The sequence below is a fragment of the Vipera ursinii genome (genome assembly GCF_947247035.1).
Source record: "Vipera ursinii genome assembly, chromosome: 8".
In the NCBI taxonomy this organism is placed as follows: Eukaryota; Metazoa; Chordata; class Lepidosauria; order Squamata; family Viperidae; genus Vipera; species Vipera ursinii.
Window position 1 is genome coordinate 3,528,799 of NC_139519.1, and position 13,749 is coordinate 3,542,547.

Consider the following 13,749-nt stretch of genomic DNA (forward strand, 5'->3'; position numbering starts at 1 on the left):
TCGACTTACCACCATCCGTTTAGGGAGTGTTCGAAGTTACAACAGCCTTGAAAAAAGTGACTTATGAGACTTTTCCACCCTTGCGACCACTGCAGCATCCCCCTGCTCAGGTGATCAAAACTCAGAACTGTCCTGTGTTTACTAGGGTTGCAGTGTCCCCTTTTGCAACCTTCTGACGAGCAAAGTCAGAAGGAAGCCAGATTCACTTAACAACTATGGCAAGAAAGATTGCAAACCTCACTTAACAATTATCTTGCTTAACAAGAAAAATTGTTGGGCTCCATGGTGACCGTAAGTTGAGGACCACCTGTGCTTGTGACGCAGAGCAGTGCCCAAGAGTTAGAGCTTGCTCCACAAGGCCTTTTGGCCAGGGCTGGGTCTCCGCAGCCCTTTGCGTTCTGAGCCGGGAAACAATCCTGGGATCTCACGTCTGTCTTTGCCTTCCACAAAACTAAACATGATGGTTAGCCAACTGCGTCTCCACCACCCAGACCCATCTCTCCTCTTTGGCCCCGAAGGGGAGCTCAAGCAGGATTAGTCCAGTTGGATTTCTTAATGTCCAGGTATTTTAATCATAAAGAAATGAGGGCCGCTGGCAGAAACCCCAGCCAGAAAGAAAAATGCCTGAGTTTGTTTTGCCTGCAAGCCTGCTCAGTGGGGACAGAAAAAACACTGGTTAATCTGAGTGGAACTCCTGAAGTCCCCTACAAAATCAGGTAAAATGTTTGCAGAACACAAAGAGCTTTCCAAATGTTGGGTCACCAGAGCAGATGGGATACAAAGCAGGATTTGGACCCTGAATTTAGGAACAAAGAGAGTGTGGGCTTCTTGGGAATGGAGCGGTTTAGAAAGCAGACAGGAGACTCTGAGAGCTCCAACGCAAGGCTGTATTTTACAAACATCAACTCTTTGCACCCTGAGGGGAATGCGGCTGTGCCACACGCTTCACTTTTAAAATCCAGGGGCCCCATTTCTGCCCCATTTGGGGAAATGCTTGGCACTGGGAGGACCAAATATTGCTTGTGTGGGGGAGGAGGAGGACTCCCTGCAAAGATATTGAGAAGCTGCAAATACACGTGCTGTGAATGTGTAAATAAATGCATATGCTGGCATGGAAACGACCCGTGTATCCTATTTAATTTGCATTTCCAAAATCCACAGAAGGAATGTGAACTAAACCTGAATGGCAATTTGGAGGTTTTGAATTGATCTCATAGGCATTTGTTGTAGCTAAGTGAGACGGTTGTTAAGTGAGTTTTGCCCCATTTTATGACCTTTGTTGTCACTGTGAAATGAATCACTGTGGTTGTTGAGCTAGTAACACGGTTGTGAAGTAAATCCGGCTTCCCCGTTGGCTTTGCTTGTCAGGTTGCAAAAGCTGATCACATGACCCCAGAATGCTGCGACCGTCATAAATAGGAGCCATTTGCCAAGCGTTCAAATTCTGATCACGTGACCGTGGGGATGTGAAAAATGGCCATAAGTCGCTTTTTTCAGTGATGCTGTAACTTTGAACCTTCACTAAATGAATGGTTGTAAGTCGAGGACTGCCTGTATTTCTTGCTATCCAGATGTCAAAGAACCGTATTTTATATAGAAAGTACTCAATATTGATATATAGCAAAGAATATCAGCTCTTGATAATGTAATTCCTTCCATACCTTATTTTGCATGCAAGTTTGTGCGGTTAGCAATTTTCCTTTTTAATGCACACACTGGAGGGAGGGGAGAGATAAACAATTTTGAGAAAGAGCTCCTGAAGCTTTAAGTCTGAACACATCTGATAACTGGCTAAGAAACGCCTTAAAAAGCCCCCGTTTATCATGCAAAGGCAAAACACAGCTGTAGAATTCCACAAGCGCAACCCATTAATTAAGGCCCCCATTCCCAATCCTATTAATAATCTTGTTTTTTTTTGGGGGGGGAGGAAACAGCCCTTGTGCCTCTTTTAAGGTAGGGAAGGCACATGGGCGTTTGGGCTGTCCTCTTGAAAGTAAAAATAACCTCATTAATGCCGAGAAAATTGCAAACCTCGGCCCTTGAAAATGTGACCATAGTCCTTTGCTCTGATTGCAAACAGCTGTGCTGGGTGGCAACCTTCCTCAAGGAAATTCATTTCACAACTTTGTTCAGCCCTATCCTTGAAAATTAGCTGCAGAAATGTAGTTTGCCTTTTGCCTCACCAGCGGTACCAAAAATGAACAATCCTGCCTCAATGATGCGAGGCTGAGAACCATGGGAGCCCCAGTCATCTTTGTCACTGTAAACTGGCCAGGCCAGGGGATTCTGCAGGGAGGTGGGTCCAAAAAGTTAAGTTGTGGGGCACAACTATATGATGGAAGCTCTGCCCTTTATTCTTGTCACGTGGTTCTGGCTGCCATCCTGACTTTTTTGCCCCCTACCGGACATCCCTTGGCCAAGGCCATCTCCTCCCATTGGTGGCACAAAGCAGCCTTCCAGAGCGATTCTGGAAAATGAAATCCTAACCCACTTGGCAAGAATCTGTGTGCAATACAATCAGCGTCGGACTGGGACCACATTTCAAAATAATATTTTCTGCAGATGTTTTTGGCCTCTACACCAGGGGTCCCCAACCCCTGGTCCCTGGACCTGCACTGGGCTTGTGGCATGCCAGAAACTGGGCTGTACAGACAAGCGAAGCCCCATCCATGGGATGTAGGCAGCATGTGAAACCGTGTCCCCTCTGGTCCACAGAAAAACCTCTTTCCATGGAACTGGTTGCTAGTGCCCAAAAGGTGGGGGGGGGGGCCCTGCTCTACACTTCCTTTTTAAAAAAAATAAAATAAAATAAAATGGGGGATTCTAAGGCATTAATGGGTTGGGTAAACCGCCAATTCCTACTTTTTGTATTTTCTTGCCAAAAACCACCAGAAAACTGCCCTGCTATTGTTTGGTAGTTTGGTGAGCAACGTTGGTGTCCTAGGATGATTTTCCAATCAAAGAGAGAAACTGGAGGTGAACGAATAAGGCCTGGATCCCTAGGAAGAAGAGGCTGAGTTGTGAGCAGCAGATCACGTGAGGGAGGGAGGGAAGGAAGGAGGGGTGTCCCAGAGAAGGCCAAGTGCCCCTTAACAGGCCAGGTGTCAGAACTGCCATCCTGCGCTTCACCCTTGCTTTGCTAGATGCCAGCCTGCCATAAACTATGGGGGAGGGAACTGCTGGAAAGGGGGAAAAGGAAACTATACATCGGGGCAGGTGTGACACCAGGCTGTAGGATGGAAGAAAAAGGCCAGAAGAAAGGATAAATGATCTGTTCCAGTGTTTCTCAACCTTGGCAACTTTAAGGTGGGTGAAGAGTTCCCCAGCCAGTGTTCCTCCCATTCTGGGAGTTGAGGTGCACCCATCTTAAAGTTGCCAAGGTTGAGAAACACGGATCTACTCCTTTCTGGGTCTTCTGGCATCCTAGGTAGGAGATGCAAGACGTCTTGCTACGTATTACTTTTTTCAGTAACTTCGAATGATCACTAAGCAATCTGTTATAAGTCCAGGACTACCTGTATTTAAATTTAATTTGGTTATAATGTTTATAATAGAATATCTAATGCAACTGAGTCAGTTTGGTCTAGTGGTTAAGGCACAAGGCTGGAAACTGGGAGACTGTGAGTTCTAGTCCTGCCTAAGCATGTAAGCTGGCTGGGTGCCTTTGAACCAGTAGCTCTTTCTCAGCCCAGCCCAATACTAGGAGTATTAGGTATGTTCGGTGCCTTGAGGTAATTTAAAAAAATATAAAATAATAATAAAATAAAAATAACTTTCACTAGCCCATCACACTCATTGACAAGGCTGGAGGGAATACTAAGAGTGGAAGCCTAACATTGCCAAGGGGCACCAGGTTGGAGAAGGGTCTCTTAACCATTTTGACGCCCCCCCCTTCCAGGGCCATCTGAGCCATTTCCTCCAGAGAGACAGACACATCTGGGCTTCTCCCAGAGAGAAATCTGATCCCCATTCTCCATCCAGCAAACGTTTCAACCTCTCAAGCAACCTTCTGGCCCATGGCAGTCTGAACTCTGGCTGAGACCCTACAAAGAGTGCAGAGAAGAGCAACAAAGATGATTGGGGGACTGGAGGCTAAAACATATAAGGAACGGTTGCTGGAATTGGGTATGTGTAGTTTAATGAAGGGAAGGGTGAGGGGTGACATGAGAGCAGTCTTCCAATATCTCAGGGGCTGCCCCAAAGAAGAGGGAGTCAAGCTATTCTCCAAAGCACCTGAAAGGAGGACAAGAAGCAACGGATGGATGGAAACTAACTAAAGAGAGAACCAGCCTGGAACTAAGGAGAAATTTTCTGACAGTTAGAACAATTAACCAGTGGAACAACCTGCCTCCAGAAGCTGTGAATGCTCCAAGACAGGAAATCTTTAAGAAGAGGCTGGATAGCCATTTGTCTGAAATGGTATAGGGTTTCCTGCCTGAGCAGGTTGGACTAGATGATCTCCGAAGTCCCTTCCAACTTTATTATTATTATTGTTGTTGTTGTTGTTGTTGTTAGGTTTATACATCAATGGAAACATCTTCTCCTGGGGAAGGAGTACCAGCATTTTTGTGGTATTTCTGAACTTTTCCTTTGAAGGTGGTTCAGCTGTTGCTTTAATAATTTTCAGAAGAAGAATTCTTCGTGTCCTTAGCAGATATGATTAATGTAGGGTTAGACGTCTTTGTGTCTAGGCACCTGGGAGGCAGAGCAGACTGTGGGTCGCCTCGTGTCTGAAGGTTGGGCAATGCCAAGAAGGAGGGATAAGTGTCTGATATTTGACCAGGCAAAAGTGAATCTAGGAATGAAAACTGGGACACTGAGTAAAAAAACAGAGAGAAGCTTGTAGGCATTTCTTTAAATGTGATAATTAACAAGCAAGCCTGTCTCTTATTATATCACGTTTTTACTACTATATACAGCAGGGCTTTTCAAACTTTTCACCCATTGTACCACTTTTAGGATAAGGCACTATCCGAGTACCACCAGTCGCCCAGCAAGGTGTCAAAAACTTGATGACCAAAAAAAAAAAAAAAGATAAAGTACAGGTAGTCCTCGACTTACAACAATTTGCTTAGTGACTGTTCAAAGTTACAACGGCAGTAAAAAAGTGACTTATGACCATTTTTCACACCATTTTTCATTTTTATGACCATTGCAGCATCCCCAGGGTCATGTGATTTACTGTATATTATACAGTATATATAAAACTGTATCCACCCCCTTTATGTAGAAAACATGGAATGAGTGAATCTGTCAATTTGGGTTCCTTTATTTCTGTGCATTTGTCAAAAATCATTTAGTACTTATTATTGTTTTTTCTATTTGTTATGGTGCATTTTCATATTTGTATTATGACCTTCAAAGTCTCTCCCAACTCTGTTATTCTACGTTCTATGTAGGATGAGATACAAAAAGTATTTTTAATACTAAAAAAAATAAGGAGATGGATAATATCTTTTTTTATTAAAAGGCATAAGCTTTTGTGAGCTCATAGACTAAAAGGGCTGTTCTCCAACTGTACCTAAAAAGTTGATCTTGGTTTCTTATTTATTCAGATCTGATCTTTATTTGCACTTAAATTGGTATGTATGCTATGCATATTTCATCGATTTACATTCTGCTTGCAAATTTTGCCTAATGTTCAAAGTTCTTGCAGGTTTTGCCTAACACAGTGCAGTTTTTGAATGTTGTTTCCATTAATCTGTGTCCTCTTGTGCAGATTTGGCTAACTGTGAACTGCTTTCAAAATCTGAGGCAGTGAAGATGCTAAGCAATAGTTATATTTCAGATTGCAGAACGGGTTGAACATGGAAATTAATTGTTTGCCCTTTAATCTGAAACATGGAGTTTTGTTTCCTGTTCTCTGTCAGAGCCCTTGAAATTTGTGAGGCAGTTAACTAAGAAGGAAAAATCCCAAAACGAACGCTTGGCACGGATGCAATAGAGCAGCATTTGCATCTCTTTAGCTTTCATTCTTACATCATTCCTTTGTTATAAAACAGGTCCAGAGGGATCTTTACCAGCTTTTCAATGGAACAAAATTTAAAGGAACAGGAAACCTCCCACATGCAGATTCAGATAACCAGCAGCCCTGGAACCTAGCGAGGTTGTCTGGCAAACAACGTAGGGTACACAATAACAGAGTCGGAAGGGACCTTGGAGGTCTTCTAGTCCAACCTCCTGTTTAAGCAGGAGATCCTGTCCCATTCCAGAAAACCTCCAGGGACCTGAATTGCCTAACAGCTGCAAATCCCTTGCCACAGAGACTTTTTATAGTCACCAGATGAAATATGGTGACTATAACATGAAATATGAAAATCCCAAATAAATATTCGAAGATGGAAAATCACACATTTGTTCATTATTTTAAATATTTGGAGCCAAAATCATTTTGCCTTTGTTACAGGTAGGTGAAAGGCTTTCTAATATCACCAAGTCTTTGTTGGATAGCTACACCAAAATGGGTTTCTTTTCTAACTTAGCCTGTTATTTCAGTGTGTGTGTGTGTGTGTGTGTGTGTGTGTGTGTTCATTAGAGGTACACAATCTTTTGGGGTTAAGGGCCACAATTGGCTTTTGAGCAGAGGGTCATGTTCCAATAAGCGGAAGGGAAAAGGAGAAACTCCATACTGTATGGAATGAATTAAAACATAATTTAAATAACTAAATCTATATTCTATAAGTATATTTATATATAAAAATGCATTTTTTCCTCATATATTTAATTACTTTCTCCTTCAATCCTATTAAACATTGCAATTCTTTGACAACATTGCACTTTTTTGACTACATAGAAGAGGGCGTCCAACTGTTCTCCAAAGCACCAGAGGGCAGGAGAAGAAACAATGGTTGGAAACTGATCAAGGAGAGAAGCAACTTGGAATTAAGGAGAAACTTCCTGACAGTGAGGACAATTAACCAGTGGAACAGCTTGCCACCAGAAATCTGGGTGCTCCATCACTGGAGGTTTTTAAGAAGAGACTAGACCAGGGGCGTCAAACTCAATTTCATTGAGGGCCGCATCAGCATTGCGGTGCCCTCAGGGGGCCGGGTGGGTATGGCCAGGGTGGGCATGGCCTACTGGGTGGGCGTGGCTAGAGTGCGTATGGCCTAGTGGGTGGGCGTGGCCAGCTCTACATCGTTGGCATCAAGGGTGCCTATGGGGGCCCAGGCAGGAGTGGGACAGATCTGAGGGTCTCTGGCAGGAGGAGGGTCTCCGGGCCAGGGCCAAGGCAGTGGGGGCCATTCCCTCACTGTTTCCAGGATGGCTTTGTGGGCCGCATGAAACCACTTTGCGGGCCGGATCTGCCCCCCGGGCCTTGTGTTTGACATGTCTGGACTAGATAGTCACTTGTCTGAGATGGTATAGGTTCTCCTGCTTGACTAGAAGACCTCCAATGTCCCTTCCAGATTATTCTATTCTATTCTATTCTATTCTATTCTATTCTATTCTATTCTATTCTATTCTATTCTATTCTATTCTATTCTATTCTATTCTATTCTATTCTATTCTATTCTATTCTATTCTATTCTATTCTATTCTATATTTGTGGCAATGTTTCTCAAACCTGGCAACTTTAAATTGTGTGGATTTGTTCCCAGAATTTCTGGCTGGCTAGGGAATTCTGGGAGATGAAGTCCACACATTTTAAAATTGCCAAGTTTGAGAAAAAACCGATTTAGAGAGAGTCTTCAAGGAAACCCAAAGAAGTTCTGTGCAGTCAGTGACGGGGAAGGGGGATTACCTTGTCTCCTGGCTGTGGTCGCATGACAGACACTCGGTCGTAACCTTTCCTCAGAAGAACCCAGAGGGCATCCAGCTTTCCCTGTAAAACAAGGAAATGGTATCATATATCTGCTACAAGACTGGCACAAAATAAATCAGCTTGCAAAAGAGACAGAAGCCCCAGTGCACAAAAACACATCCATCTTTTTCATTAATGTTATAAAATTAGAAATCAAAGCACCACCTTGACTCATACATGAGAGAAAAAATACACCATCCATGTACTAAAAACGACTGGGCTACTTTCTGAGTCTTCTTCAGACTTTTTCTTGGGAAACAGGTCCGTATTTGATTTTATGTAACCCAACATAGTCGCTGATGATGTTGGGAAGGAATGCTAAGAATTGGAGCCTAAAGTTTCTAAGGGGGCACGAGTCAGCCATTTTGACTCCCCCTCTTCAGGGCCATCTGTGCCTGTTCCTCCAGAGGGCTTCACGGGCAATGGACAAATCCCGGTTTCTCACAAAGATCTGTTCTAAGTACTCCATCCAGCAAGGAGTGATATCATAGTCCCAAGTTTATTCTGTACTCCTGCAAACATTGGTTGACTGATTTCTAGTATTTATACTCTGCTCCATCTTTTGGGCAGAAAACAAGAAAATAAACATTCAGTACAAAAGAAAAACATTGTGAGGAAGCAATAATGGAGGAGAGCTATTGTCTTCTCATGCTTATGGGTTTCCTGGCTCAACCTGGTTGACCACTCTGACCCCAAATGCTGGATTTGAAAGGTCCTTGGCCTACTCCCAACAGGAAGGTCTCCCCAAGCCGTTCACCAAACACTTCAGACAGAAGTGCATCTTCCTCACCTCCCCACAAACACGGAGAAACAAGTTGGTAGCCAATCTTCATAAGGTTCACTTCTCTGACGGTCACTCAAGCTAAGAAACAGTCACTCCGTGGGGCAGGGGGATATTTGTAAAGTACATTCAGTGCGGGAAACAAGTAGATAGCTACGATGAGCCAACTGGGTTGTACAGAAAGCCATGTTGCAAACCTCATTCTAGTGGCGGGCTATGGCTCTTTTGAATAGCTCCCTTGCAGCCAGAGACACTATTGTGGTGAATGTAAACAAGAAGAGAGCTCAGGCCTGTCTGAAAAGCATATCTCATTTTTTTCTGTGCTACAACAAACAGCCCAAAGGATGCACAGCACACCAGAGAGAGCAGACGCCAGATTCCTGCTCTATCCTGTAAGTGATTGTGGGTCTGCCATTCTCTCTCTCAGATGAAGAAGGAGAGGCTATGTCAGTCCACTAAGATTCTTCAAAAAACGTGGATAAATAAATAAGCATGTCCTACAATGGCAATATTCCAGATTTCTCAACTATAATGGAGAAAATAACAATGGAAAGTCCTTTCGATAGGAAAAAAAATGGGCTCCTTGCTGTTTCTTATTTTAACATGTTTGTAGAGGCTGTTCTTCATCAAAATAGCATCTGCAAGACTTAATTTAAACCAGGTCCTGTTCCCCAAAATGTGATTTTGGTACCAAATTTCTCTTTGTGGCTATAGTGCAAGTTTTAATACCTAGCAGCCTACAAGAAAATGTGCAAAGTCTTCAAAAAATAGTTCATAGGAGAGGAAAGACACAAAACCAAACCTATGCATTGGAAGGATCTTATGGGTCATCTAATCCAACCACTTTCTTGTGATAGGGATCCCCGAAATAATCCAAAACAAGAAGCCATCTAAGACTACTGATGGAGACCAGAGGTTCTCAACCAGAGTTCACAACAGCCCAAGTCACGGCTGATGGCTGCAGGGTCGCGCTGGAGTTCAGCCATGATGTAAGATAAAGGCGGCTTTTCTCCCACTTCATGGTCCAACATTTCAACAGGTTCATTGCTGTCTGGGCTACTCCAGGTCTCTGGGTAGGGAAAACTCAGAAGCTTGTTGGATCCAGGGAAAGAGGACTGTTTGAAGGTTGCAGACTCTCCCAGTTGAAGGATGCACTCTCCCAGTGCCCAAGCAGAAAAGCTTTGGAGGACGGTGTCCTCCAAATGGAAGGCAAGGGGAGATGCCTTCACTTGGCCTGGAATGGCCAACAGAAGCTGGTTGATCACCCACGTCATTTGACAATCCATCGGCAAAAAGACTGGTGAGACACATCAAGCTTGTTGGCTTTTTAGGGAGAAGACCATGAGCAGGGGTCGGCAACCTAAAAAAGAAAAAGAGCCACTGGGAACCGGTTCCATCACAAATTAAAAAAAGAGGGAGCCGCGTGCGTGTGTCCATGCACGCGCATGCGCAAAAAGGTTTTTTGCGCATGCGCGGACGCACGCGGCTGCCATTTTTAAAAAAATGAGATGGAACCGGTTCCCGGTTGCCCGATGGCGACGGCCCGTCTGCAAAGCTGCCGCTTTCGGCAGCTTTGCAGACGGGCCGTGGCAGCTTCCGCAAAGAGCGGCGCCCCTGCCCATTCCGAGAGGTGCGCGCGCACCTCTCCGAACGAACGGAGGTGCGCGCGTACCTCCGCGCGAATGGGCAGCGGTGCCGCTCTTTCAGGAAGCCCGCCGCGGCCCGTCTGTGAAGCTGCCGAAAGCGGCAGCTTAGCAAACGGGCCGCGGCAGCTTCCGCAAAGAGCGGCGCCCCTGCCCATTCCGAGAGGTGCGCGCGCACCTCTCCGAACGACCGGAGTTGCGCGCGCACCTCCCCAAACCTTTGGGGAGGTGCGCGCGTACCTCCGTGCGAAGGGGCAGCAGCGCCGCTCTTTCAGGAAGCTGCCGAAAGCGAAGGGTCAGCGGCGCCGCTCTTTCAGGAAGCTGCCGAAAGCGGCAGCTTCCTGAAAGAGCGGCACCGCTGCCCGTTCTCCGAACGACCGGAGTTGCGCGCGCACCTCCCCAAACCTTTGGGGAGGTGCGCGCGTACCTCCGTGCGAAGGGGCAGCAGCGCCGCTCTTTCAGGAAGCTGCGAAAGCGAAGGGGCAGCGGCGCCGCTCTTTCAGGAAGCTGCCGAAAGCGAAGGGTCAGCGGCGCCGCTCTTTCAGGAAGCTGCCGAAAGCGGCAGCTTCCTGAAAGAGCGGCACCGCTGCCCGTTCTCCGAACGACCGGAGTTGCGCGCGCACCTCCCCAAACCTTTGGGGAGGTGCGCGCGTACCTCTGTGCGAAGGGGCAGCAGCGCCGCTCTTTCAGGAAGCTGCGAAAGCGAAGGGGCAGCGGCGCCGCTCTTTCAGGAAGCTGCCGAAAGCGGCAGCTTCCTGAAAGAGCGGCACCGCTGCCCGTTCGCGCGGAGGTACGCGCGCACCTCCCCAAAGGTTTGGGGAGGTGCGCGCGCAACTCCGGTCGTTCGGAGAGGTGCGCGCGCACCTCTCGGAATGGGCAGGGGCGCCGCTCTTTGCGGAAGCTGCCGCGGCCCGTCTGCTAAGCTGCCGCTTTCGGCAGCTTCACAGACGGGCCGCGGCGGGCTTCCTGAAAGAGCGGCACCGCTGCCCATTCGCGCGGAGGTACGCGCGCACCTCTCCAAAGGTTTGGGGAGGTGCGCGCGCACCTCCGCCCATTCGGGGAGGTGCGCGTGCACCTCTCCAAACGGGCGGTGCCACTCTCCATTTGGAGAGGTGCGCGCGCACCACTGCCCGTTGGAAGAGGTGCGCGCGCACCGGGCGGCTGGGAGCCGCAAGAGACGGCTCAAAGAGCCGCATGCGGCTCCGGAGCCGCAGGTTGCCGACCTGTGACCATGAGGAACTCCAAAACTGTTGCCCTAGATCTGCTTCTGGCATGGGGCTGGGGAGAAGGGGGATGTGGCAGAAAAATGAAAGCAAAACATGGCAGTATAGTGGGATATGTGAACCAAGGGCATGTAAATAATTTGAATTTAGTTTGGAAGCTAATATGTGGACATGTGCAACACTATTGCAGGAAAAATAAGAAAACCTGCTGGTCCTGGAATTCAGCTACCAAAATATCAAGTTTATTTTTCTTCGTTGCTTAAAGGAATAAGATTCCTTTAAGCAACACTGGAATCTTGAGATCCCAATAAGTGGCTGGATCGAATTTCTAGTGAACTTTTGTGACTTTTACAATTCCTTGTTTCTTCCAAGGTCTGGCAGAAGCAGAATTAATTATGCAAAGCCAAGCAAAAACCAAAAGCAAAAGAAAAGAAATGAAAAAAAATATTTGGGCTAGAAATGCCTAATTTATGCATGCCACAAAATCCAGCTTTTCTTGGCCCAAGAGGCTGATATTTTTAGGACGATCTTGATCGTAATGCAGTATAAGCAGTGCTGCTGTTTCACTGTTGGGTGAATATAAAAGGAAATATAAATATAAAATATAGTAAAAGGAAAAAATAAATAATATAAATATATACATAAATGTAAGATAAAATAAAAGGGGGAAAATGACACATACCAGGCATATACTACAGGCCCCACAATCAAGCAGAAGACATAGATAGCTCTTTGCTAATCAATTAACAAATTTATGTAGGAAATATACCACATTAGTAATGGGAGACTTTAACTACCATGATATCAACTGGGAGACAAACTTTGCAGCAAGTGGGAGATCAAACAGATTCCTAACCAGCTTTGTCATCCAATAGGTAGACGAAGGAACTCGAGGAAAAGCTATACTGGACCTAATTCTTAATAATAGAGAAGAAGTGATAGAGGAAGTTGAAACTGCAGGAACCTTGGGCAAGAGTGGCCACATCATATTGAAATTCAATATAACACAAACACAAGCAATAGAATATAATTCAACTTTAAAAGAGTTGATTTTAAGAAACTCAGAGAGAGCCTAAGAAAAATGCCATGGATAAAAATCCTAAAGGGGGAAAACAACCCAAGTAACGTGGGAAACACTGAAAAATACAATCATAAAAGCTCAGTCCAACACAATACCACTAAAAAAGAAAAACAAGAAATCCAAGAAGAAACCAGCATGGCGGCACAAAGATCTCTCTGATAAACTGAAAGACAAAAAGGATAAGTACAAAAACTGGAAAGAGGGACACATAACTAAGGCAGGATATCAGCATATTGCCTGAATCTGCAAAGATGAAGTCAGGAAAGAATGAACAAAGACTTGCAACAAAAGTGAAATGTAATGAAAAGTTTCATTCAACATATAAATAACAACAACAACAAAAATCAAGGAAACGGTTCACTAAAGAGAGAAGATAGCAAGGAAGTAACAGGCAGTAGGGAGAAAGCAGAGCTGCTTAACTCAATTTTTGCATCGGTCTTCAAGAAACTAAAGCCCAACCTACCAAAAACGTAACTGTAAAAGATAGACTAGAAATAAAATATAAAATAAGCAAGAAAATGGCAAGAGACCAGTCTGACCTTGATGAATTGGGACCTAATGGATTACATCCCAGAGCTCTGAAGGAGCTGGCAGATGTTATCTCAGAATTGCTGTACCAGATCTTTCAAAAATCCTGGAGCACCGGGGAACTACCAGAGGATTGGAAAAGAGCTGATGTGGTTCCCATCTTCAAAAAAGGGGAAAAAAAAACAATACCCCAGATCCAGGAAATTACAGACAAATCAGCCTAACATCAATACCTGCAAAGATACTGCAAAAGATAATAAAAAAACAGATCTGTGAACATCTAGAAACAAATAAAAGTTATAACTAGTAGCCAGCATGGGTTTATTAAAAACAGATCATGCCAAACCAATCTTATTTCATTTTTTGACAAAGTGACTAAATTAGTAGACCAGCGAAATGCTGTGGACATAGTATACATAGACTTCAGCAAGGCATTCAACAAAGTAGACAACAACCTACTTCTTGGTAAACTAGAAAAATGTAAAAGTAAGCAATGGGATACCACAAGGTTCCATCTTAGGCCCAGTACTCTTCAATATCTTCATAATTGACTTAGATGATGAAATAGAAGGGGAACTCATCAGATCTGCAGATGACACTAAGCTGGCAGGAATAGTCAACACCTCAGCAGACAAGCTCAGGATCCAAAAAGATATTGACAGACTTGAACATTGGGCCCTAGCCAACAA

General features: G+C 45.0%; 1 protein-coding gene across 1 annotated transcript in view; it reads right to left on the reverse strand.

The window, feature by feature from the left end:
* Positions 1-13,749, reverse strand: part of ANTXR1 (ANTXR cell adhesion molecule 1) — a gene marked incomplete at its 3' end in the record, with an annotated part of 168,815 nt that overhangs the window by 3,905 nt on the left and 151,161 nt on the right. Inside the window, exon 17 of the mRNA XM_083368341.1 lies at positions 7,745-7,825. Coding sequence (XP_083224467.1) covers positions 7,745-7,825 — 81 coding nt within the window. The remainder of the gene's footprint in view (positions 1-7,744; positions 7,826-13,749) is intronic.